Raw genomic sequence first — 24,082 nt, 5'->3', positions numbered from 1 at the left:
CCCTTGACGTCGAATCGGGTTCCTCTTGTTTTCAGGGTTGGGCATGTCGGTCCGAGGTCGCCACAAACACTCACGATAATTGCGAAAGACACACGCAAATATGCATGAGTTATACTCTTGTTTTGCATACAGCGAGCATCCCGTGAGAATGCCGCGGCGCATGTGCGTCTGACGCCACTTTAAGCCACCTTGGTTCTGCTGAGGAGTATACTTTTGCAAGCCCTGTCATCTGCGTCTGGCCATCACAATCATGAGCAAATCACAAGGTGCCCTCGGGGCTCATCTCCTGGGTTACAGGTATGCTTGTTGACACATGCCAAATCCTCCTCTTTCTCAGAGGTTGGTGATGAAGAAACTGGAACGCCCTGTCTAAAGCTCAGACATCACATAGGCCGGCAAGCAGGGCAGAACATGTTGGGTTACGAGATGGAGCCAGTGGCTGTCTCGAGGCGTTCGCTAAGCACGCGTGAGGGGGTAAACCTGTGTGACGATCGGTCCGCATACACATTTGGCGTGGCTGATCCACCAGGTAAGGTGATGCCGCCCGAGGGGCTCGCTGAGGCCTACACTGGGTCACAGTTATGCCTGTTCTAGTCGCGTTGACGGATGAGAGCACTGGAACATTCCGCTGACAGGTGACGGGTGCAGCTCTCATTTGATCTGCCAGCGGGTGCTGAGAGAACAGGAAGAAGCGGAGAAAATAAAATTCCTGCGTGCGCACACAACTCTGGGGCTCAAGCTGTAAACATGGCTAGCCCGAAGGCCAACAGCCAGTGGAGATATAAATGCTCCTTCGGTATTAAAATAATACTACAAATTGTGATCTATTAACATGAACAAGTAAAGACTATACTACATGCTACACTTTTTAAAAAATATATATAAAGTGCTATCTATTTTTGGCACCCCTCTTATATTAGACCATATCCATCTATCACTATTATCCATTTACTGTTCAATCTTAACATGCTAAATAGTGTAACTGCATCCACCTTTTTCTTGATAGAAAGAATTCCTGATTACCTTGGTGACATTTTTCTGACTTCCCTCGACCACACCAGTGTACCATCAACAAGTAACAATTAAGGGACATGGATAGCAACTTCGCCCAAAAAAAAAAAAAAAAAAAAAAAAGTGGCGGCACATGCCGAAGGCTTATCTATCATCGCCTGCTCCACTTTTGTTGACTTTGCCCTTGTAAGTGTGTGTCATCCGAGCGGAGAGACAACAAGCACGCGGCCTTTTATTGTGGTCGCTCACACCCCTGGAGACATACAAGCAAGAGCAGGCTGAGAGAACGACGCTGGAATAAAAGTACGGAATCAAAATTGCTACAGATTGCTACAAAAGTGTCAGGGCAAAGGGCGTTTCTAACTAATATGACACTCTTGTGGCACAAGTCTCTCTGGTTGCAGCATAGCGCCCTGTAAACAAGGCCGGCTTGTATTTCCTGTTGTCTGCCAGGCATGCCTTGTCCCAGGATTCACTTTACTTTCGCGATATGTTGACAAGCAAACACATGAAAGCGTATTAATATGCAAACTGGGACAAAAACCATTGTGACCATCCCGTCCTATGCAACAGCATTCTTGTGCTGCAGCGCCACTTTATTGCTGTTGCTGAGTTAGGGGAATAATACGGCTCTAAAATTAAAAATGTAAATTGAAATGTGTTTAAATAATATCGTGTAGCGTCAATCATTAGAAATTTGCCGTGTGTCGAAGAGATGCCGGGTGAGCATCTTTGGGGATGATGGGAAATACAAGTTCCGCTTACAGAAGACATGAAGAGGAAAAGGTCAAAGCAATCAGATGCTTAATGCTAACATAATACGCAATGTGATAATATAAACATTCAAACTGCTACTTTACACTCACCGAGCAGCAACGCATACAAATAGCACTTAAAACGATACTCACAGGCATTAAATATATTGACCTTCTACTGTGGGAGTGACGACTATTACCGGAGCTTAGTGGGGGACTTTTTTTTTTTTTTTTTGGTAATCCATTTGACATAACGGAATACATAATTACAATGACATAGTTACTGTTGTGTAAACTCTACAAGAGGTGCCAAACACTGAGATTTTGTCTGTACTTGTATGCTGCAATAATAATGATCATGAAAACATGCGTGTTCACTTTAGTATGCTTGTGTGTGTGTGTGTGTGTGTGTGTGTGTGTGTGTGTGTGTGTGTGTGTGTGTGTGTGTGTGTGTGTGTGTAGATTTTAGGAGTGAGGTGGATGTTTTGGAGGGAAGGTGGTTCAGCCACCGCCCTGACTGACTTCCAGGCTCCTCGGCAGAACCGCAAAATCCTGCTCCCCTCTCCCACCCAAACCCCGACTCCCTCCGCTCACCCCCACAGAGGCCGTCGCCAGATTCAACACTGCATCTCCGAAACAAACACAAACTCCCACTGTTCTCGCCGATGCGGCTTGCAGCGGTTGTGCAAGACGTTTGGTCGCAATTCCTTGTTTATGTCGCAACCATAACACGGCGGGTCTACAAAGAGGCACTCCGGCCTACAAAGCCGACCCGTTCAAAAACATTACTGACCATCCTTTTAAACAAAGAAATTGAGCCTCATTGCAACGTGACGTTTTGAGGCCGGTGAGGTTTGAGTCTGCCTGGAAACACGGCGTGCGCGCGTTCTAATCACAACAGATTCGAGTCATTTCACTGGGTGATTTGTTTGCAGCTCATGTGGGTTTTATGCATACGTCACGATAATGTATGAATGTGTGGTATTTGTGTCTATATGGCAGGTCGTAAGGGCCGTTTCCCTCATGTCCCCCTCCATAAACCTTCAGCACGCCTCCCAGTCTAAGCACCGCCACTCTGTAATTGTGGGGAAACCACAGCACACAGCCCCATATATAAATACCCTTTTCTTGCAGCCTTGTCAAAATAAAGGTCGCGCTGGAAGAAAGAAATAAGGCTCCATTCGGTGCCGATCATCCCCGCTTTGTTGCTATTTTGGAGCAAACTAACTTTGGGTGAAGTTCCGAAGGTATTACAAATGAAGACGCATTCGAGGGGTTTACTTCCGCTTTTCAAGTGTGGGTCAACACCGAAAGATGATTAAAAAAAATGGCATGACTCGGTTTCCGAGGTTAGAAAATTTAGCAAGTGAAACAAATGCGGCCGTTGCAAGTCAGTGACACATTTGATGCGACGCTTTGGTCACATAAGTCACAGGTGAGCTGATCTGACGCCTGTACGGAGCAAAGTCTTGCCAAGTATGATGTGCATAGAAGGCCCTTAAGCTGTGGGGAGTACACGGGATACTGTTGATGCACTACTGCTTTGATGTGTGTGTTTTAGTGGGCTGAGACTTCCTCGTTTTCATTGCACTTACCTGTCTGTGTCTACAGTTCTAGTGTGCGCGCGTGTGTGTGTGTGTGTGTGTGTGTGTGTGTGTGTGTGTGTGTGTGTGTGTGTGTGTGTGTAGTCGCCACTCAAAACACACAAAAATGCTTTGAAAGGGCTCTCGTCACCTGCCTCTTATGGGTAAACTCTGGCTCGGCTTTGGACTGAAGCATCATTCGCTGAACTTCTACTGGGATTAAAAAGCTCAATTTTCCATTTTCTTGATTTGGCAGGAAGAAAAGATTCAAATTATCTAATTCCAGTTGTTCGTGTACAACCTTTTTCTTCTCCCATCACGGTCCAAATATGGTCAATGTCATGATTTTTTTTTAACAAGTAGATCCCATTGGTCTGTCCCCACATTTTCTTTTTATACATTATTAAACAATTTTAAGTGTTGAAAGCATCCATTAGCTCTCTTGAACACTTAATTATCTGAGAAGTGTTGAGTAAAACATCGCCCTCTCTCCTCACTCCGCAGGAGCTGTGTGCCATAACGTTAGGAAGTAACAGTTGGAGAAAAAAAAGTTATATACATTTCAGGATGCCCGTTTTATTAAAAATGGATTCCCGTAAAACTGTGCAGAAGGAACTGGTCAGGCAAAAAGGTGTGCGTGCAGACAGATTTTTAAAGACCGTATCTCACAGAGTGCCGAATGCTTGCAAATGCAGCAAATTTTGGGTTCGACTATACTTGCAGAATACAGTCACTGAGCGGGACTCAATGAAAGTCAGCAATATGTACCGCTACTCTACCAGAGACGCCGTTATTGTTTTTGTTATGCAGTGTTATTATATTTTTGTACTTGTAAGCCACAGCGAGATGTGAAGGAAAAACATTGAGATCTTGTGGTTCATTACAGGAAAGTCTATTTATAAAACTTGCTCAATGAAGTTTAAAAAAAAAAAAAAAAAAATGAAGAACCAGAATGCACTTGGCTGATTGCCTTCCAAAGCCGCTCCCTGACAGCTGCTGTTACGATGGAAACAAAACAAATGTCACTAGTGGAATCACGCAATGCTCAGACATCCTTTTTTTTTTTTTTTTTCTCTCTCGCCACACCTGCCTTGGGAGAAAACATGACAGGCAGCCTGTTTGGATTTAGGTGTGGTGAGGAGCCAGTCTGACTGGCAGGTGAGGAGGACTTATGAACAATAAACGACGACTTGAAGGTACGCTGAGCCGCCAAAAAGGTCTTCTGGACGATGCGGAGATGTGGGTGCAGGTACCACTGAGTCTGGTCATCGGACAAATTTTTCCACAAAACTTGAGTACAAAACCACCGAGAGTTACCAATTTGTGCCAACGCTTGCTGAACATAACGATACACCTGCACAAGATAGGTTTCCAAGTACAACTGTGTTGCAATAGCATCACACGGAAAAATAGAGTCTGTCAAAGGTTCCGACCAACATTGTTATTTGATGACACAGGTGGAACAAACACACCTCGAAACACCACGCGGCGTGTCCTCAAGAAATCTCCTATGCATTATCAATCAAATAAAAACAACTTTGTCGTTTTTATTTTCCACTTTTAGGTTAAAGTACGGCCACTGGACGAAGACGCATTCGACTTGCAACAGCTCTGCGAGATGTTTTACTGGTTGCCAAAAGTGACTTGAGTTGTCCAAAATATTCTATCGTGACATCACAGTGCATGCAACGATGCCGCTCTGGGTGTAACACATGTACACGGTACAGCTGTGTATAAGCACTAACATATATGCACAACCGTTGCATCTTCCACTCATTTCCTTTCCCTACTCGCCATTTCACACAAACACACAACGGCGCCCCTCCCACCCCGCCCCACGCACGCACGCACACATACACAGACCGGCAGCCATTGGTGGAGGGAATGCGAGGAATGCTCCAAACCCCAGGCTGGTGTTCTGACTCGTCCCAGACTTCATGCCGTCACCGCCGGGGTCTGTGGCCAGACCTCCCTGTGCCAGACCCACTGGCTCCAACACCCGCCCAGGCCAGCCGAGCTGCAGCTCGCGACCCATAATTAAGCAGCAAGCCGCATTTGCAGTGCACATCCTCTACCCCGCTCCCCACAGTACTGCGAGGGGCCCCCCTTTGAAACACGCACACTGCGCATGGCCCAACGCTGCAGCCTGTCGAGGAGGATGCTCTGGACTCGTGTGTTTGTACAGTATGTGTGCAGGCAAAGCATTATTCGTCGAAGCTTGCCGTCGCACTCTCTTGAAGGGCATGAATGCCTTAGCGGGAAATTAGCATGCAACGCAGAACATATAATTACAGCAACAAACATCAAAGGGTTGAAGCACTGGCATATGATAAGAGGAGTTGTTTTTGTGTATTAAAAGCAATGATTGGGGCACCTGGTGCGACTGGTTGAGACGTATGTCGGTGAGGTTTCTTCAGATCTCTCAATCATGTCGCCGCCTACATTGGGACGCCTGAGCTTTGAGCGCACGCAGAAGACATTCCTAAAAACTCATTAAGATTTTGTCTTAAAATGCCGCTGCTCGCTTCCGAAGAGGGAGCACGTCATTTTGTTGCTCCTGGGGGTACCGAGGTCTCGGCGGAAGCTCAGCTTGGGCTTTTTAGTTCGGTGGACAATATAATGTGTCCAGCTTTGAGGGAAGACCCCGTTCTGTTGCGGCATGATAATGCACAGTGCATAAAGATATGCTCGGAGGACTTTTGGGGACCGAAGAACCAAAGAGCCTCAACTTCAACCCTTCTGACAAATTTCGTCTGGATTAACGGGCAGATATTCGCACCAGAGTTTCACAGTGGAGAAAAAGGTGTTTCAGCTGCAAAGACTTACTCTATGTTCTATCAGTTTCATTTCGCTCTGGAGAAATTAGCAGGTGCTCTGATAATTATGTTTGTGCCCGCACTTAAAGAGCTAAGCAGCGCCATAAAGCACGAGATCAAGAAGCTCCTTCCTTTCTTTCCTATTCCCTAGTCAGAGGAGCCTCCTTCCCGCTGATGTGGGGTCATGGCTTGTAAATTTCACAAGGCTTCCTCGAGGAATACCTCATCCTTTGAAAGAGAAACAGGAAAATTACATGGTGGACAACCCACTTGGGGTTTTCACCCCCTTTCTTGCACTGTAATTTGCTTCTCCAACGGGTCAGCCTAAAATAACCTTAACCTAATATTCACACCATAGAGAGACTTTGAGAGATGCTGGAGGTCTCCCTCTGGGTGGCAGTGGGCTCTGTCTTAAGTCCACAGGTCTTTCAAAGACTGTTTACTTGATTACCTTTCATATACATCGAGGGCATGTGGACTTGGTGCTCATTGAACCGTCCATGAACCGTTCCCAAATAGAGCCTGCGAAATGGCTGTGAGCATGATGCACACATGAGAGTCTGCAATGGATGAGTCATGCTAGCATCGGCTATAAAATGCGGTTCATCACTGAAACGGCGTATATAATAGAGAGCAGATCCTGTGCGCTTACTGAGCTCATCTCAAAATCCACCGAGCCCGACGATGGGTATCACAAGAGAAATGCCCATGATCTCACCAGAAGCAAAGTTTCCACCATTCAGGTTTCTCATTAATCAGGGGCTCCTCTCGTCTCCATATCCTCATCTTATTTCCATCTCCAGCGACCATGACGCCGCAGATATTTATACGGGCAAGTTGAGAAAAGGATCAAGTCAGTCTCAGTTCCAGAAGGCGTGCTGAATAGTCAATATTCTGAAATGTGACAGTGATTCATGATGTGTCTTAAAGGAATATGAACTGTGGTTTCATGCCCTTATACGTAAAATTTCATGAGGGGGATCTTGCATTTGATATGAATATGCATTTGAGAGCCACACGTTTGCTTCTATTAGTTGTGCTTAAAATGTGAGGGAGACTTGGTATTTTAATTAAAAAAAAAAAAAGAAAATAAAAATAATGACGCTGATGCAAGACACGGCATGCAAACCTCCCGACAATAGCGAAATACTTGTGTGCATTTTCCTCATAAAACTTTTTGTGTACTCACACATGCACACAAACGAACCCTCCCTCGCGGCCCCCCTTCTCCTCCTAACCCCCCCACCCCAACACTCGCACACCACACCACAGGCACCACACACACAGCGGTTCTCATATGGAATATCGTGGGTGGCGCTGGAGCAGTAGAAGGCTCTGCAAATAGCACTGGAGCAACCCCTCCATTTCAGCGACCCAAATTTCCTTTTCTGAGGTCTGCTGCCTGGCCTGGAAGTGCTGTACAGCAAGTCTCCAGTCGCCACCGAAGACCACAGTGGCCGCGCTGAAAGGCGCTTCACAAGGACCACGGCATGGCGACGGTGACCAGATGGCCCTGGGCTCACATCGTATGTGCACGCCGAGCGCTGACGTACGTGCAAGTCGCCATGCGCTAATGTCCTAATGAGCCATCATGCATCAGCAACTTTCATTCACTTCAAGGACATGGAACTGTGTCATGGACTCGCTGAGTGAGAAAGGGTGAAGAGATGAGAAGTTTTCAAACCATTCAAAAACACATTCTATGAACCTACGGACGATTTAGGCCTGACGCACTGCAATGTCATATTCGGTCAACAGCAAGTGGCAAAATGGCCACCCCCTTGAGATGGACAATGGGTGGATTTTACTTCATATTCCACAAATAAAATATGAAACATGGTAACGACTTTAGCCAAGTGGGAGCACAATAGTTTTGACTTGACTTCCCTTTTTGAGTGACCCCAAAAGATTATGAAACCAAATCCTCTTGAAGGAAGCGCGCCTATATTTATAAAGCTCTGGCTCTTTTTTTTTTTTTTTAATTTAAAGAGCCAATAGATGACAACAAATGGAAAATACTATACGATTCCGGTATGACCTCCTAGAAACAACATCAGCAAATTGTCACAGTCGATGAAAAACCTTACAACCTTGAAATAGACCTGAGCCATGAGAGAGTACAACAAGGGTCTGGGCAGGAGAAAGACTTGCCCCATGTCCTTCCTTCAAAGGTTTTTTTTTGTTTGTATTGAAAGGACTGAAGGTTGCCATTCATTTCGGCCATTTTAACTTGGTCCAATATTTTACAAGCCCTTCAGAGAGGACCTTTTGCTTCCTTTTCCTGTGGTTTGGCCCGGGCCGAGCTGTCAGGAGAGGGGAACAGCCAAACCCAAATGTAGATGCTCAACTTGGCAGGCTCTCCGTGGAGTGTCCTGACCAGACAAAAGCAGGGAGCGAAATACAGCCAATTTATTTATATTCGCTGTGGTTTTGCGTGTTACGTCCTAGACTTCCAGACCCTGGGTGGATATTCCATCTGAGGATGGAGATGGATGGATGGCGTTCCATTTGACATACATAAAAACTATAACTCCAAACCAAACAAACTATACGGGATTAATGTCACATCCGTACTGTATGTGTTAATCAAGTGTGAGGTTTTGATGTGCGGTCCCTTCCGCGTTTTTGTTTTTTTGTTTTTTAAATCATATCCAAAGTCTGTCAGGCTATGATAGAAGAGAAACGGACCCACTTTTATGACTTGACATTTTGTGTGATTTTTTTTTTTTTTGTGTCAAGGCAGCGGCAGAATACGCACGCAATTTGAGTGTCGCCAGAATCACAATGTTTGAGCGCCTTTCCTTGGGGGATGACCTCACCACTGTCAGAACGAGGTATGGAACCAATTTAAGGGAGCTCCCCCGGAATCACTCGTGTGTTTCGCTCTGTCAAAACTAAGACATTTGGAGCCACATTCACTCTGCTGCATGGTCACCCTCTCTTATGGTTGATACAACTTAAGCAGGGTATGGATTTTAGGAATCCCAAAAAAAAAAAAAAAAAAAAACTGACTCACATCCATGTACTGTTGCTGCGTGGGCGAGCTCATAAATGAGTCAACCAAAGATATTTGGATATAGGAGGGTTTGGGGGATGCATATGGTCATGCGTACACGCACGCACAGGCACAAGCACACGCACACAGCGGCTGTGGCCAGCGAGACCTCTCTGGTCAGGAGTCGCTGCCAAAAGCAAGCCGAACAGTGGAACACTGGGAGTCTTGTGCCTGATTTTGGAGACTCTTGTCTCTCTCCCGACCTTGCTTCAAAATATACTGCGGCTTCAGGGAACAGCACTCTCAGCAGTAGGGAGGCCAGGCATGGAAAATTTAGACGCAACACGAAAGATGTCGGCGAAGGGGAGGGTGGGAGTAAAAAAAAAAAAAAAGGTGGGCTGAATTCATTCTCATGCTCATTCACATCTGTGGCCATGAGCCTTTTCTTAATGGCTTTAGCACATTAACTGTAAAAAGGGAATGAGGCGAAACTGCACCGCGGCAGTCGGTGAGGATAACGGGGAGCACAAAGTTATATGAATCATTTTTTAAATGGACTGTTGAATCCAAGGTTGACTTTTGTCAGCAGGGAAGATTTAAACGCATCTCGTAGTTGTCGATGATACCAAAAGTGCCAATACAGCGGTTGTACAAGTGACACGGCGTCTGATGTCTCATAATTACACCTTGTCTTGCTAATAGCGAGTGTTACGGCTGCACTACCCTGTAATCTCTCACTTTTCACGTGTTGGTAATGACTAAGAAATATCAAACTGGCCTAGAAATGTTCACTCCGCACCTAAGCGCGCGACAAGTTGCGAGAAATATTGTCAAATCAAATTAGATAGAACACAAGAGCTTGTGCCTCCGCAAAGATCAATACACGGCTTGGATTGAGCCATATGTACCACCCAATTATATTTGTGTAAAACCGCATTGAGTCGTGCGGAGCATTTCAAATATTTTTATTGCATTGTTTTGCCTCATGGAAACAACGCATCTATGAGTGGAGGCGGGGCTTATGCTTTAGGTTATTTGCCTGCAGCTGGTCTTTCCGGCTCAAAATGAGGGAGGGATAACTGAAAAATGGCAAGGTGTGTTGTCAGGCACATTTTTTATATACTGTGCTTGAAAAAAAAATGCCCTTGCGAAATGCTGCAATCTTTGTTCTCTCAAGACGGTGCTTCAAAACAAACTTATAAGCAGCTACATATAAGGTATAGTTCAAGCGCTGTCTGAGACTCATCAAAGCCAAATGCCTTTTTTTTTTTTTTTTTTAAACGGCCACAGTAAAAGGCCTCTCTTTCCTTTCCTCATTTTATGTGCTCCAACAAAGGCCAAACAGGAAACCGAGCATATCTAGGATGTTCGATGGTGACTCTGTGGTGTGCAAATCTCAAATCTCTGATATTGAAATGGTTGCACAAACGGGTCACCTGCAACGACAAACTCTCTCAGTAACAGCTAGACGCTTATGACAAGACTTCTTAAATTCAATGTCAACTCTACTGCAGTTTTCCAAAGAGTAAAAGGCTTGAATTGTGTTTAGATGATGAGCAAACAATGCCCCGATTCAAAATGCTACAATATGCAGTTGGGCACTTAAACCATCAGAGTAGAAGGGCGCAGGCGGTGAGCCATGAACTTTTTTCGGTGCCTATGGCACACCATTTTGTGGGGGTAGTGACGCATTTGCGCATGCCGAGACTAATCGAGACTCCACATGCATGCAATTTTTCAGGATTCCGATGAAAATAAAGCTTTTAGCTTTTTAATTTTGGCTTTTTCAGCCTCTAAAAAGCAATGCCCATGCACAAGACCACAGGCTGAATTCCTGTCCATTCCTGGAAAATAAAAAAAACTTCCAGATCTGAAATGTCATCTGAGTGACTCAACAAAAACGGCTCGACTATTTCACTACATCATGTTGGGTGCTCTCCCAATTTCGTCCTGTAGTCCAGTTAAAACTGATCATCTCCTTCCAAGAAATTCTCGATGTTCATACGAGCAATTCCGAAGTGTCGCTTCATAACTTGATTCGTGCATACTGTCAATTTCACGCAGGCTCAAATGGAGGAAGAAAAGCTCAAAGGTGGTGGCATCTCCCCCTGCGCACGAATGCGTCGCCATGTACCGAAACTGTGGTCGTGTGGTCTCTCGCACCGACGAATCATGCTCGACGCGTCTTCATTCTGTTTACAAATGCTTCCGGCTGTTATTGAAAACACTGCCACTGTGAAGTGAAGCGTTGGATTCGCAAGGAAATTCCAAACATGTTCCAAACCGTTTGGACAAACCTGCAGCTAATAAACTGGTACGCATGATCTAAAAGCAAATGTAGAAAAGCAAGAACCGCCTCGCGTCAGAGGTGAAACAACTTCCACTAAAAACCGTAAACTAAATAGAGCTTGGACGTATACTGTCCATACTGTCCTGTATATGGTTACCGCACATTTTGTTCTTCCCCTTCGACTTCGGCGATGCCCAAGGACGTGAAACCCGACATGTTTTGTCTGCTAGCGCCCTCCGTTCACACCTCACCACGCCTCGATACACCTCGGCACACTTCATCACAGAATGACTTACGATGCACGGGCACGCCTGTGGGCGACAAGAGAAATTATGAGGGAAATTCACCTACGCCAAATCGGGCCCACGTTTTGAGTTTGGGGGCATGGGGGCGGGGGGGTTAAGGTGGATGGTGGTTGACAGAGGGGAGGGAGCGAGTGCTGAAGGGAAGGGAGGAAGAGAGGCAGGGTGTGGGAAGGAGGAAGGAGGGGAGGGGTTGCTTCCTGTCGCCATTCCGGCCTGCCCACATAGACAGACGGAGAAAGAGAGTGTATCTGAGGCTGACTGCAAGCCACATGACATTCTCTCTGGGTCCTTCGCTCGCCTCTGCGCCGAGTGATGTGCTCCCTCCCCTCCTTCCCGTTCCTCCCGCCTTCCCTCCCACCCTCCCGCCCTTCAAAGCTTTGACATGTCATCTCCCACCACAAAAACAGAGGTGGGAAGACTCGCTGGCGCTACCGCTGCCTCAGGGTGTCTGGCACTAAAGCTGCCTGCTAATACAGCGAGGGAGAGGAGGAGGAGGAGGAGGAGGATTGAGGAGACAGAGAGGATGCCGGAAGGAGGGATAGAGAAGACAGAAGAGAAAAATTGAAAAAGAAAAGGATCGGCGGGCAGGACGGTGCGCACTGAAGGAGACTCATAAAAAGCCGGGTGTCAGAAGAGCTGTTCGAAAGATGGAGGGCTTTGAGATGCGTCTGTTCTTTAATGCGACACTGCTGCAACCGCACTGTTGCCTCATGAGTCACACGCACACACAGACACACACACACTTGCAGCAGCTGGTTAGAAAGGGGGCACTCCAAAGTTTGGGAGAAACCTTCAGGCTGCACAACCGCTCTCTCCAGAGAACCGCAAAAACACAAAAGATACCCAGAAAGGTTCAACACATGAAATGAATTGTATCCAGCTAAATGAAAAATTTCGGCAAGCCGCAATCCTATAATTGAACATTGAGTGTATTTTCTGATTCTAATGTGATTTTTTTTCCCCCTAAGACCAGCAAAGGAGTATCTCTACCAACTTTAAACACACCCTGGACAGCCACTGCTTTTGAATAAATGATTCCAGGCCAAATGTTTGCTGCTCGGATGCCACAAAATTTGCAGATCGACTTAAGGAGCAATTACGCACTTGGCTTTGGAGCCTCTGAGGCTTTGGAGGATGAATTGGTGAGTGGCTCCTGGACAAAGTAAGCACATCTGACCAAAGTGGGCCTTTCCCATCAGCTGAGAGTGTCAAGGAAGCCACAAGACACATACACACAACAACTCTGATAACAGGGCCAAATTCGGGGCCTTGAGCTCTGCAACAATTGGACCCACAACTGAATGGAAGACATTGATGCAGCGAATGCAAAAACAGCTACAAATAATAGTATTCCCTTGTGCGGGTTATGGCTGACTGCTGCTTGTCCTTTTGCTATTGCAACTCTTGAGGTACTTTTCATCTTTGATAACCCCCCCCCCCAAAAAAAACGTTTTTCTCAAAAACCATGACATTCAGTACATTTGAAATTTGAAAAGCTCACAATTATTGCCCCCCCCCCCCAAAAGCTCAACTGTGACATTGCAAAACAAACTGAAGCAGGGCTTGTAGCTCGCAGTGACGGACTGCGAACGAGTGACATTTCAATCGAGCACGATGCCAAAGCAGTAGTGGAACACGGAGGAAGTATGAAGAATCATTTCACTGGGTATGACCACACAGTCACAAGTCGACACACTGTGATTTACTTTCAGTCAGCTGCTTTTCGGGCCTCTGAGGGCGATCTGTTTGCTCATGATGTCGCCCCCAAAAAGCGTGACTGCTGATGTCTGCGCCGGCGTCGCCGACAACATCGCGTCCCCTTCGGCCTTTGGTCAAGGAAGTCAAAAAGGCGCTTCCATCACGGGGAATGCGTAGCCTGTCTGAGACCAGTTGGAAGTGCCCAGTCAAAGCCAAACACGCAAAAGCAGTATTTCACTCAAAAGAGAACATTGATGAGCCATTTTTTTTCTTCTTCTCAAGAGAGGAAAAACCACAGGAAAGTGCCACAGGGCACCAAACGAGAAAAACAACTGAGGGAACCAGAGTTGGTGGCACTCCGACAACAGAGGGAAGACTGCCATGATTTACGACATCATGTCAGCGAGGCTGTACCGCCCACCATTGTATGGATGGAGTCTTCATCGCATCATGTCTGCTCTAGTTTGGCGTGCCAAACTTCCAACATTAAACCGGTTAGTCATCTGTTGCAAACTTTTGCCTAAGATTTAATTCAAGCCATGGAGGAAAGTCATCATTGATATTTGTTCCTTTCTATTTCGTCCAAAGTTTGTTTTTTCCATTTGACGTCGGAAAAACCGACCTGAGGATGATCAATCATATCTTTAAATTTGAAAACAAAATTTTGAATTGTGACACCACACTGTCTGGAATCTCTTGTCCTCGAGTCTCTTTTGTCATTTTAATAAATGAATTATGGAGCGGGTGGAAATGTGGTTTTGTGATATTCTAGATATTATGGAATATTTATCCTGCATTTATTGAATGGACGATTGGCAAACAGCACTGCAATGAATCAAAGAAAAAATATGGGCCAGTTATTTAGAAAGATATCATGTACATAACTTACAAACATGTCATTAAAGTACTGGATGAAATAATTTGATTCCCCTCAAAAAAAAAAAAAAAAGGGCTCATAGCGTGTGTGGGACAACACTGCCACCTACTGGTGTTGATGTTTGTTGTTTTCAGTTGCAAACCTCTTTTTTTCCTTTTGGAAATTTTCTTAAGCAAATCATCTAACAATTTGTATTAGACTTAAAATATTTGATATAAGGACAAAATGGTAGATAAGTTTGAACCTTGAAATGGTCCAAATTACATTCAGAAGAAGAAATATAAGTTTGAACCCGTGCTGTAAGTTTGCTCACTCAAATGCTACCGGTGAGAATATCGAGTAGTAATGAGACTGTAGCTGATTACCAGGTTTGCAAACTGCTCAGAATGGATTTTGGCCCACAAGAATTCTCTAACCGCATCAAGTTTCTTGGCTGCCACTTGGAAACGGAACCTTCTCCTTCCTGGGGTTGAGGTCTGGACCTTGACATGCTTCTTCTTGAAGCGCTCCTCTCTGGCACTATGCTCGGTCATGCCTGAAGACCCATTCACGACCCGTCAGCTGACGAAAGGCGGTTAACATCCCAAATCTCACAGTACGCGGCTACGTTCACTCAAATCATCTCAACTTTGGTTTTTGTCAAACATCTCCCCCTGCTGGCATCTGCATAGACATACCTGAGGTCATTGCATGACTTATAATCAGTTTTATGAGGGGGGAGAGACTGCAAGTAAAGTAAAAGTCTAGCGCGTAGCAAACTGAACGCGACAGCAGCTAGTCATAAGATTGACAGGAAGCATTTATGTTTCATATTACTTTCAACCACAGACAAATTATGAGTTGATACGCTGACAATTTCCCCAGCCCGAGGGATGACAATCGCAGTTGTTCAGTAGGCTGCATTTGGAAGAATTGGCAACATTATTTCAGCGCACAAAGTCATAAACACGACTGCATTGAAAGTATCCGCAGGAGGTGTTGACCACAAGTAATAAATCAAAGATTAAAAAAAAAAAGGATAAAATCCCATTAGTGGCTTCAAATATGTGCTTTTTTATAATCATCTAATCTCTCCGACGCACTTGAGCCCAGTGTGAGAACAAATGTTTGTGATGCTGCCACAGCGTATGGAATGTAACACGTTGGATTGCGTCTCTGCCTAAATAACATTCGGACTAGCTCGGCCTACGGTTGTGTCAGTATCGTCACCTCGGAGAGATCACAACGGTGCGAGATGAAGATGAATACATTGAATTGACCGGCTCAACAGTGTCGCATGGAAATGCGGTGCTGTCATCACGAGCGGTCTTTGAGACGCAACCATTTGATCTGCAAAAACAGGCAGAATTTGCATTTGAAGCACATTTCTTTTGATTCATCGCTGCAGGTTAAACTGTGCCCTACGCCGCTCGGTCACGAGGGGCAATGCAGCTGTAACGGCCTTTTAGCCTGTAATTGCTTCGGCTTTTCTAGTTTCTCAAAGCACCTGCGCTCGGATGAAACCGAGAGGGGCGGGGTCTGGAGGCATGGGGTATTGACAGAGGTTTAAAAGGCAGTCGGAGACCCAGATGAGGGCAATAAAGAGGGAATAATTCACGTACCACATTTTCAAACTAAGCCGTTCAGCGCAAAAGAGGAGAAATGGATAAATGGAGGCTTGTGTTTGTTTTTGTGACTTTCTGCACATTGGTGGAAATCTATGAGGGGGCGTCTCGCGACGAGGAAGAGCGACAGCCGTTAGCGCATCACATGCAGGTGGGTTTGTGTTTGTGCTAGATTAAGAGTGTTTTACACTGATTTTTTTTCTTTTTTTTTTGCTGGGGTGTAGGGCGAAGCTAAATCAACAGAGGGGGCGCTGCTCTGGCCCATTGCAACCCTTGTGAAAAGATCTAAAGCCTTGCAGTTCTATGGACTCATGGGGAAACGCTCGGGTGACACTTCACATCCCGAAAAAGTGTGCCCGCACCAAGTATTTAGGCATGTCATCTTTCACTTTTGTTGTTGTAATCAAGATACACAGTACTGCAGCAACCCTTGCATAAATATGTGACTAATTGTCCAATTACTGATCAAGGAGTTTAATATTTCGGGACCACCTTGCCCAGAGGTGGGCAAAAATACAAAAAAACCCCATTTCATACAGACTGCTTGAATGCATTCTAAAAATAGAACATCCTTTAAGTCCACGTCAAAACTCACATGTAGAGGCCAAGACATTTAGTTTAGCGTGTCCGACAAAATTCATAGCAAGTGCAGAGTCTTTGACAACACATTCTTTCGATAAACCACACAAGCAGGATGTGTTTGTAGCAGTATAAAAACCTGAGGTTGTTTTATTTGATTTTATGTGCTTTTTTTTTTTTTACAGTGGTACTGTCAGAATTTCAATTTGCAGCAACTCCAAAATTATATTCTTTCATTATTAGGCAAGTTTACCAGAGGAATGGGTATGAATCCTGCATCGATGGGAGGGAGCGCGTAAAAAATGGGCGACGCACCTCAAGACAACGTCATTATCATTTGCTTTCTTCGGCTTCAAAGAGGGAGAAAAAAAGGACAATAACTGCTCCATAATGTAGTTATGTATTCTTTTGTAAGGGCACAACATTCATGTGATCAACTGTCATTGAACATTCGAAACTCAACTTGAAATTCTCCACCTTTTGATTTGACTGAAACATATGGACAAAAGGGATCCAATATAAAAAAAAAAGTAAGAAGCTGGAAAAAAAAAAACAACAACAACAACGAAGAAAGACAGTCTGATCTACAATGACAGGAGGTCGAGGCTACTTGCGGCTGGTGATGCTGAAGGCGAGTTTATTAAGTAGCCTGAGGGCGGGAGCACTTAAGTCCCCTTGGGAGGGGTCCATTTCAGTGAGCTGGGGTCAATGGTTTTGTTGCCGTTGCCTCTCTTGACTTCCTTTGCTTTCCACTCATCGATCAGGTCCTGCGTGGAGGGAAATAAACTCGAGGAGTGAGCCGGCGTATGTGGAGTGGTCAGAACTCATTTTCAAATCACAAGGCACATCTTTAGGAGCACGTGTTAATTTGCATTAGTATGAGCTGAAATGAATTACAATGGAGTCGCATGCAAACCTTACAGGCACGTGTTAAAAGCTTCAAGATTAGTAGATTAGATTATTTGACTAATACGCAAGGTAAAATCGACTGAGAGTCTACACAATCTCGACATGCAGAACTATGAGCACAATCATGCCGGTATGTAATCATGACATGCATTAGCGTCAGCACAATGACCGGGGGCGGGGGCTTGACTACACAAACACAAACTACGTGCGATTGAAATACAAAAAAAAAAAAAAAAAAAAAGAATTAGAAATCTCACCTGTCGCTTCAACACCAAGTGCTTCCCCTTCCAGTATTTGAGCATCTGAAGAGACTGTAGCGTGCTCACAATGTCCACGGGATTGACGGCAGTTTCCTGACTAATCTCTGTGCATCAAGTAGACAGCACAACTTTGTTCCAAGCCTTTTGCCCAACATTTTGTTTGTTTGTCTGCGCAATACCTTTTGCCACACTGTTTTTTTTTGTTCTGTTTTTCTATTCCATGGATTTTTTTACATTTTTTTTTTTTTTTTTTGCCCTTCAACTGTGTAAATTGCATGTCCTCCAGTGTATACGGTCTTACCTTTGATCGAGATCTCCTTTCCTTGGAAGTTGTGCATATAACGGAGTAACACTTCCTTCCAGTAGCTGCGGTAGCTGATGAGGCCGAGGTCCGACAGAGGCCTCTCTGGCGAACCCACCTTCTCCTCCACTTTGGACAGGAGGTAGCCTACAAAAGTGAAGCAGACAACGGTCAGCGCGGATGCTTTTTGACCGTTCAGACAACTTTTGGGGCGAGTATCCATACTGAAGTCGATGAGCATCTTGCCAAAGCCCTGCCTCATGTACTGCGGCATTGTCAGAATGCAAGAAACATTGTAGTTGAGGAAGGAATTCTTTTCCTAGAAACACAAACACATTTAAAAAAATCACAGTGATTCTTTTTCCCCTGTTGAACATATCCTCAGCTATTCGCTATATTCACTGCATAGTTTTGCTCTTTCATGGATGTTTTTTTTTTCCTGTGTCGAGTGGCCATTAAAAAGCTCAGGCTAGTAAAACCACATGGGTGTAATTGTTGATATTTTTACACGTAATGAAGGAAATTAGTTTTCTCCAAATTATTTTGCGAGGTTATATTCACATTTTTTTCAACCTTTCCGCCATTATTCGCTGTCAAACTAATCTATTGCCCGTATGGCTCGGTTCTGTACTCACTTTGGAAAAGTATCCCACCAAATGGCAGCCTGTGTTGTCGGCCTCAGTCATGACATAAAAGAGGAAAGGCTCCACGTCGTAGTATAACGTCTTGTGGTCCAGGAAGAGTTTGGCAAGTAAACACAAGTTCTGGCAGTAGATCTGTGGAGTCCCATAACCCATTTCATCAATTAGTAACATGTCACAGTTATGTACGAGTCTGCATTAGCCCACCTTGTTTTTCTTGCCGTCAACTTCAAACACAGATATGGCGCCTTTTCTGTACACTTCATCTCCTGGAGGATGCTTCCACACACACTTGGCCTGACAAACACGCACAGTTTAAATTGTCCAACAATTCAAGAGCATTTACACGGTAGGTGTAGCAGTAGTGACGACACCCGTTTGCGATTCTCACCATGTGTCGCCTGAGGATGGTCTGGCTCTTCATGTACTTGAGACAGAATTCACACACGTAGAGGCGACCCAGGCGGGCGTACTCCTCGGGATAGGGCGAGTGGTACCAGGTGTCCAGCTCGTAGCGCCCAAACAGGATGGTCTTGATCATGTTACTCCCCTCCGTGATCTGACCCTGGATGCGCAGCTTCTCCTGCGGGCGGGCCAGAATCAAGAAGCAAATTGATGATTACCCTGCCGATACAAACTTTGGATCAAAAATGTCTAATTCGGTTGATTGAGGGGCTGAAACAACAGGATTTTTACCAGGTCCTCAGAGGCACGAGCCTGAGCTTTCCTGAAAAGCTCCAAGTCATAATCGCTGGTGATGTTTTCCAGCAGAGGCTCCCTGGTGTTGCCGTGCGTTTGTCGATGCTCCTGCGGATCACGCAGAAAGACACATTAAAGATGAGACCACATAAGTGATGACCAACACAACTGCCAGTCGCTATGGCGACAGAAGCGAAGAGCACTGTGGTACCATGTGTTTTTCTTTCTGCTCCTTCTGCAGCCCAGAGTTTCTCCCCTTCCTCAGTTCAGCCACCTGCTCTTTGTATCTGCTCTGCTTCGATGTTGGCGTCTAAATAAAAGACAAACAGATCCAATTAAGCGACTCCACTGATTACATAGCCAACTAAATTTGCTTTAAAATTTTCCCAAACCGAACCTGGTGACGGGTTGCATGGCGGGAATTGCTTTCTTCCTGTCCCTTCATCTCGTCATCTTGCTTCTCACGGCTGACAGCTTTCACCTGACAATAAAAAGCAAGGTGGGCATGTTATAAACACAAACTGTGGGCTGGTTTCGCACAAAAAAAAAAAAAATGCTGACAGCCTCCCACCCCCACCCAATTGTCACCTTGCATTCATCTGCGGACAGGTTGTGGTACAGAGGGCATCCTGACACAGCAAAGTGTCGTTCATGCTTTCCTGTGAGGTGACCTGTTTGACATCGTTGAAATAATACATTAATTGATACATTTTCAGAAGCAACTTGAGCCAAATGTAAGGCAATTTTACCCAGTGAATTACATCCAGGGGTTGGGCATTTCATGTTAAAGTTGTACGTCTCGTGGCACCTGCGACGTTTGGGTCGGTGGGAGAGGTCCTTATCAGAGTCTCGGTTGACCTGATCTTTGGCCTGGCTCTCGTCATGAGAGCCATTCGGGCTGGAGATATCCAGCTCAGACTCGGAGGATGGCGCATTTCCTGTTGGTGTCAGTGGCGGGGATTCATCATGATCCGCAGCCTGCTTTAAGTCAGCCGTATCTGTGTTTAAAAAAAAAATGTCAAACCAGAATATCTATTCAGCGAATGGAATGACAAGAGTGGTCTTTCAATTACACAAACCGTGAGAACTCTGGCTCAGGCGTGTGGAGGCTCTGGTGAGACGCTGTCTCTTGGTCCGGGTCCCATCGCTTTCTGAACTATTGGTCTGCTCTCTCTCAGCAGAAGAGTCCGAATCTTCAGTTCCATCAGAACCACTCCCTGCCATATGTCTCTGTTGTGATGAACAAACAATGTGAGGCATTTTGCCTCAAAGACTTGGTAGTTCAACTAGTTAAATGACTTAACTTTTGCTAGTGAGACTTGACAATTGGGTTTATCCAACAAAGCAACGAATTACGTGGCATGCTATTTCTTTATTCCCGAAACCTCTGTGGTCATGCTTTAGAACAGGCCACAGTTAGCCGCCTATGCTACGTGACCCACTGAACACTCAGTATTTTAACATAAAATTCCGTCTCAATCGCATTAAGGGTAGACTTGTGTGTCGTGGAATAATGGTGGTTTGATCGGAGCGTGTTAGCGTCCAGTTTCGAACCCGTTTTAAACACGTACCTTACTCAATCAGCAAATCAAAACATTTCATCCGTTACACTCACTAATTTCATTTCCAGCAGCCGTTTCTGTATCAATTCCTTTGATGAACAATTACCGTCGTCTTTTTTTCAGTTCGGCGGCTGTCGTTTAAAAAAAAACAAAAACGCTTCGTCCAAAATTTTAACAGCAAGGCTATCTATAATAATTAGCTTCTTCTCAACCAGCTGTGGCTACCATGTTGCGCTGATTGTATTTTTTTTTTAATGAATTACAAGCCAAATCTTAAATGTAACAATTTTATACTTCCCTGTCACATACACTTTCTTCTTGATATTTAAACAAACAAAAAATTGACGTGCGGTGTGATGTAGTGGAACATTTTGCCCACAATTCGAGTTCAACACTGTCGCTAACGAGCTAACCCCATTGACATTGTTAACTAGCACGCTTTTTTCCCTTACCTGTCGTCTGCGAGGCATGTTCAGCTGGATGAAGATTCGCTTGGACGCACGTTCTAAACAACGGGCACAATTTCGTGAAATTAAAGGTAGTCAAAGTAACGTAAAATCGTACAAGTATAAGCTAAATGTAAACGGTGTAGTATGGCTATGGCGCCACATCGCCCAAACGGACTAAAACTAAACGACGCGGCCAGCAGACGGCGCCTCACGCATTCTTTCGGTTTTTTTCTTCTTTTGTGGTGTTTGTGGTAACTTAATGTGCATTACTGTCACCTAGTGGACTGGAGAGTAAACTAAGCCCACGTTTCATTCGGTTGTTTTCATTTATTTTAGTTTTAGTTTTATAATTTTTTGTAATAAACGTTTCAAAAGGTGTAAATATGAAGAAATTAATTTATAGTAGAGGAAATAAATGAGTTACCCAGTATCGCCAATGTCAACCCATCACTGATTTTTTTTCTTTTTTATGAAGATGCAACATGAATTTGCTGAATATGAATTAATGACTTGACTTTCATGACATTCAAGTGTACTTTTGCTCATTGTGGGACTGATAAAGAGGGGAACGAAAAATCTTGGATTAGCCACGGTCCTGTTCAATAATATTCTGATTTCCTAAGATTTCTTGAGAATTTTGTAAAGTGATCATTTGTAAATGTAAACCTTTGCAGAGATGAATGGAAAAAAAGGCTGCATATGGATGTTTATTTGTTTCTTTGTTAAAGTGCTGATAATGAGCCCACTTGAGTCACGTGACAGGCGGCACATCATCAAAACAAAACGTGTAGCGCTGGGTACCAAACTGTGTCTGCTCCGCACAGCTGGGGGTAGCCATCAAGGGTAATCCAGAAAATACATGCATCCAGGAGAAATCCACTGGATGACCATAAAAGGTAGTGGGAACCCCTCCATTACCCCCACCCCCCAAACAGCTGATACCAACTTCTCCCAGCTACTATAAATAGCATCTTCCAGGCCTTTGCGATCCATTTGAGCAGCGAACTTGGAAGAGTGAGCAATCCTCAGTATAGTTGTTTCTGTTGTGCTTTTCTACAAATCTTTACAATGAACAAACTTAAAATTGTTAGACCAGAAGAGAGGTAAGTGATGCCCTTTTCGGTTTAATGTTGTGAAAATATCTCGACAGTTTCCTCTGTTCTTCAACAGTCAGCCAGCACATGCGGTGTGGTTTGACAGAAAAAAATATGTCACCATTAACTTCAAGGTGCAGAAACCTAAAGATGTCCAGGTTGACATCCAGACGGACAAAATGATCTTGTGGTGAGTTTAAAAACGTCATCAATTTGTGTACATCCCTTGGAATTGTAAGCACGTTTTGTGTTGTTGGCACTGCTTTGCTTTATCTTTTCCAACAGCTGCAAGAATGACACAGATGATGTGATCTACAATGAGCTCCACTTTTATGAAAAAGTCCAAATCCATGTCAGTGTCCGGTTACATGAAATCAAATCTAACACATTTATTACAAATGGGTGTTTAAAAATCTTTTATTTCTTCAAAGGATTCAAGGGAAATGAAAAAGTCCAAATCCATGTCAGTGTCCGGTTACACGAAATCAAATCTAACACGTTTATTACAAACTGTGTTTAAAAATATTTTATTTCTTCAAAGGATTCAAGGGAACGAGTATATGACCGCACCATCAATGTCTTGCTCAGGAAAATAAAGCCCGATTATGCGTGGCCTCGTCTTCAGAAGGACCCAGAAAGGGTACATCTTACAGCCTCGTCTTCAGAAGGACCCAGAAAGGGTACATCTTTATTTTCATGTTTTATTTCTAATTGAGGACAGTCGGACAATTGCATTTGCAGAAAAGATAAAGGACTCCATGCTTTCCTTCCTTATGCAGCCTAGTTGGATTTCTGTGGACTTTGATAACTGGAGGGATTGGGAGAATGAAGAAGAAGATGGAAGGGAAGAGTATGAAAAATATGTCGACGTAAGTAAAGTCATTTAGTAGTACAGTATTTCTCAAAGCATCTGCTTTTTGTGCACGGAAATACTTCTGCCCCTCCTAGATGATCCAGGACATGGCCACCAGTAATAAAGGAGCAGCACCAGACATGAGGGATCTTAGTGATGTAAGTCCAGTGTGATGCAAAAATAAAATGTCAGAATTTAAGAATATTGCTGTATAATACATTGATTACTGATCCTCTCACTTGCGGCACAGTCTGACTGAGACCTACAGCGTCTTCTGCAGGTTGGAAACCACCACAGAGTTCAGTGCTTTTAAGTCTCTTGTGAACAATTTACCAAAGTGAACTTTTAATGTAATAATTTATTCATTGTGTCTTGTTCCATGCATATATCATTGTAAATTGTAATATAAAACAACCCGAATCTGTAGGTTGGAAACTACCACTCTGAGTTTATTGCAGAGGACAGCATTGTTTGTTGGTACTGTACTTGTAATTGTCTTTTGAACTATTCATCTTGTCATATATACATGAAACATTTTTGTTTGTATAAAGTCATGAAATCATTGTCATTTTGAATAAAAAGTCTTCCTGGTGTCAAAGACTTTAATGAATTATTTCATGAAATATATTTTGTTTCGTCCCGATAAATGTTTCCTTTACCTGCAGATACATGTAAACAGCATCATCCTGCTATCCTTAGAAATGTGTTTTAAAGAAATATCCGTGACGTTTAATATTAAAATGTCAGCTAAATTAGGGTTGTTTTTTTCTAATTTGTTTTTACGACGTGGAAAAAAAATCG

At 44.3% G+C, this 24,082-nt stretch overlaps 3 protein-coding genes and 1 long non-coding RNA gene across 5 annotated transcripts in view; 2 read left to right on the top strand and 2 right to left on the bottom strand.

Annotated features, from left to right (window-relative positions):
• Positions 1–24,082, bottom strand: part of LOC109516427 (uncharacterized protein C16orf52 homolog B-like) — a 426,069-nt gene that overhangs the window by 94,180 nt on the left and 307,807 nt on the right. The window lies entirely within an intron of this gene.
• Positions 13,282–16,458, top strand: LOC109516675 (uncharacterized). 2 transcript variants are annotated; one of them, XR_002168388.1, is made up of 2 exons: positions 13,282–13,947; positions 16,159–16,458. It is a non-coding gene; the product is annotated as an uncharacterized LOC109516675 (long non-coding RNA). The 2 variants fall into 2 exon arrangements; XR_002168391.1 differs by lacking the exon at positions 13,282–13,947 and adding an exon at positions 15,846–16,085.
• Positions 16,638–21,535, bottom strand: kat7b (K(lysine) acetyltransferase 7b). The gene is made up of 14 exons (XM_019870507.1): positions 21,338–21,535; positions 20,403–20,553; positions 20,073–20,321; positions 19,912–19,994; positions 19,721–19,804; positions 19,535–19,633; positions 19,321–19,431; positions 19,016–19,207; positions 18,832–18,921; positions 18,619–18,759; positions 18,209–18,302; positions 17,984–18,130; positions 17,680–17,786; positions 16,638–17,280 (listed from the first exon to the last, which is right to left on the bottom strand). The coding sequence occupies exons 1-14, from the start codon at positions 21,353–21,355 to the stop codon at positions 17,179–17,181; spliced, it is 1,668 nt and encodes a 555-aa protein (XP_019726066.1). The 5' UTR covers positions 21,356–21,535; the 3' UTR covers positions 16,638–17,178.
• On the top strand, positions 22,140–23,831 carry ptges3l (prostaglandin E synthase 3 like). Its single transcript, XM_019871201.1, has 7 exons — positions 22,140–22,437; positions 22,505–22,618; positions 22,714–22,780; positions 22,970–23,068; positions 23,208–23,297; positions 23,377–23,439; positions 23,532–23,831. Exons 1-7 carry the CDS (start codon positions 22,403–22,405, stop codon positions 23,538–23,540), a joined length of 477 nt encoding a protein of 158 aa, XP_019726760.1. The 5' UTR covers positions 22,140–22,402; the 3' UTR covers positions 23,541–23,831.

This window comes from Hippocampus comes, unplaced genomic scaffold (genome assembly GCF_001891065.2).
Source record: "Hippocampus comes isolate QL1 unplaced genomic scaffold, H_comes_QL1_v1.1 scaffold620, whole genome shotgun sequence".
Classification (NCBI taxonomy): domain Eukaryota; kingdom Metazoa; phylum Chordata; class Actinopteri; order Syngnathiformes; family Syngnathidae; genus Hippocampus; species Hippocampus comes.
This window is presented reverse-complemented; position numbering and strand designations above follow the sequence as displayed.

Bases quoted from the DNA above. Each gene is read 5' to 3' on its own strand.
- ptges3l (XM_019871201.1), top strand. From the start codon at position 22,403: ATGAACAAACTTAAAATTGTTAGACCAGAAGAGAG. The intron at 23,069-23,207 runs GTACATCTTACA...TTCCTTATGCAG, and splicing joins TTCAGAAGGACCCAGAAAGG to CCTAGTTGGATTTCTGTGGA. The intron at 23,298-23,376 runs GTAAGTAAAGTC...TGCCCCTCCTAG, and splicing joins AGTATGAAAAATATGTCGAC to ATGATCCAGGACATGGCCAC.
- kat7b (XM_019870507.1), bottom strand. The intron at 19,805-19,911 runs GTGACAATTGGG...TTTTATTGTCAG, and splicing joins TGTCCGCAGATGAATGCAAG to GTGAAAGCTGTCAGCCGTGA. The intron at 17,787-17,983 runs GTAAGACCGTAT...CTTGATGCACAG, and splicing joins AAAGGAGATCTCGATCAAAG to AGATTAGTCAGGAAACTGCC.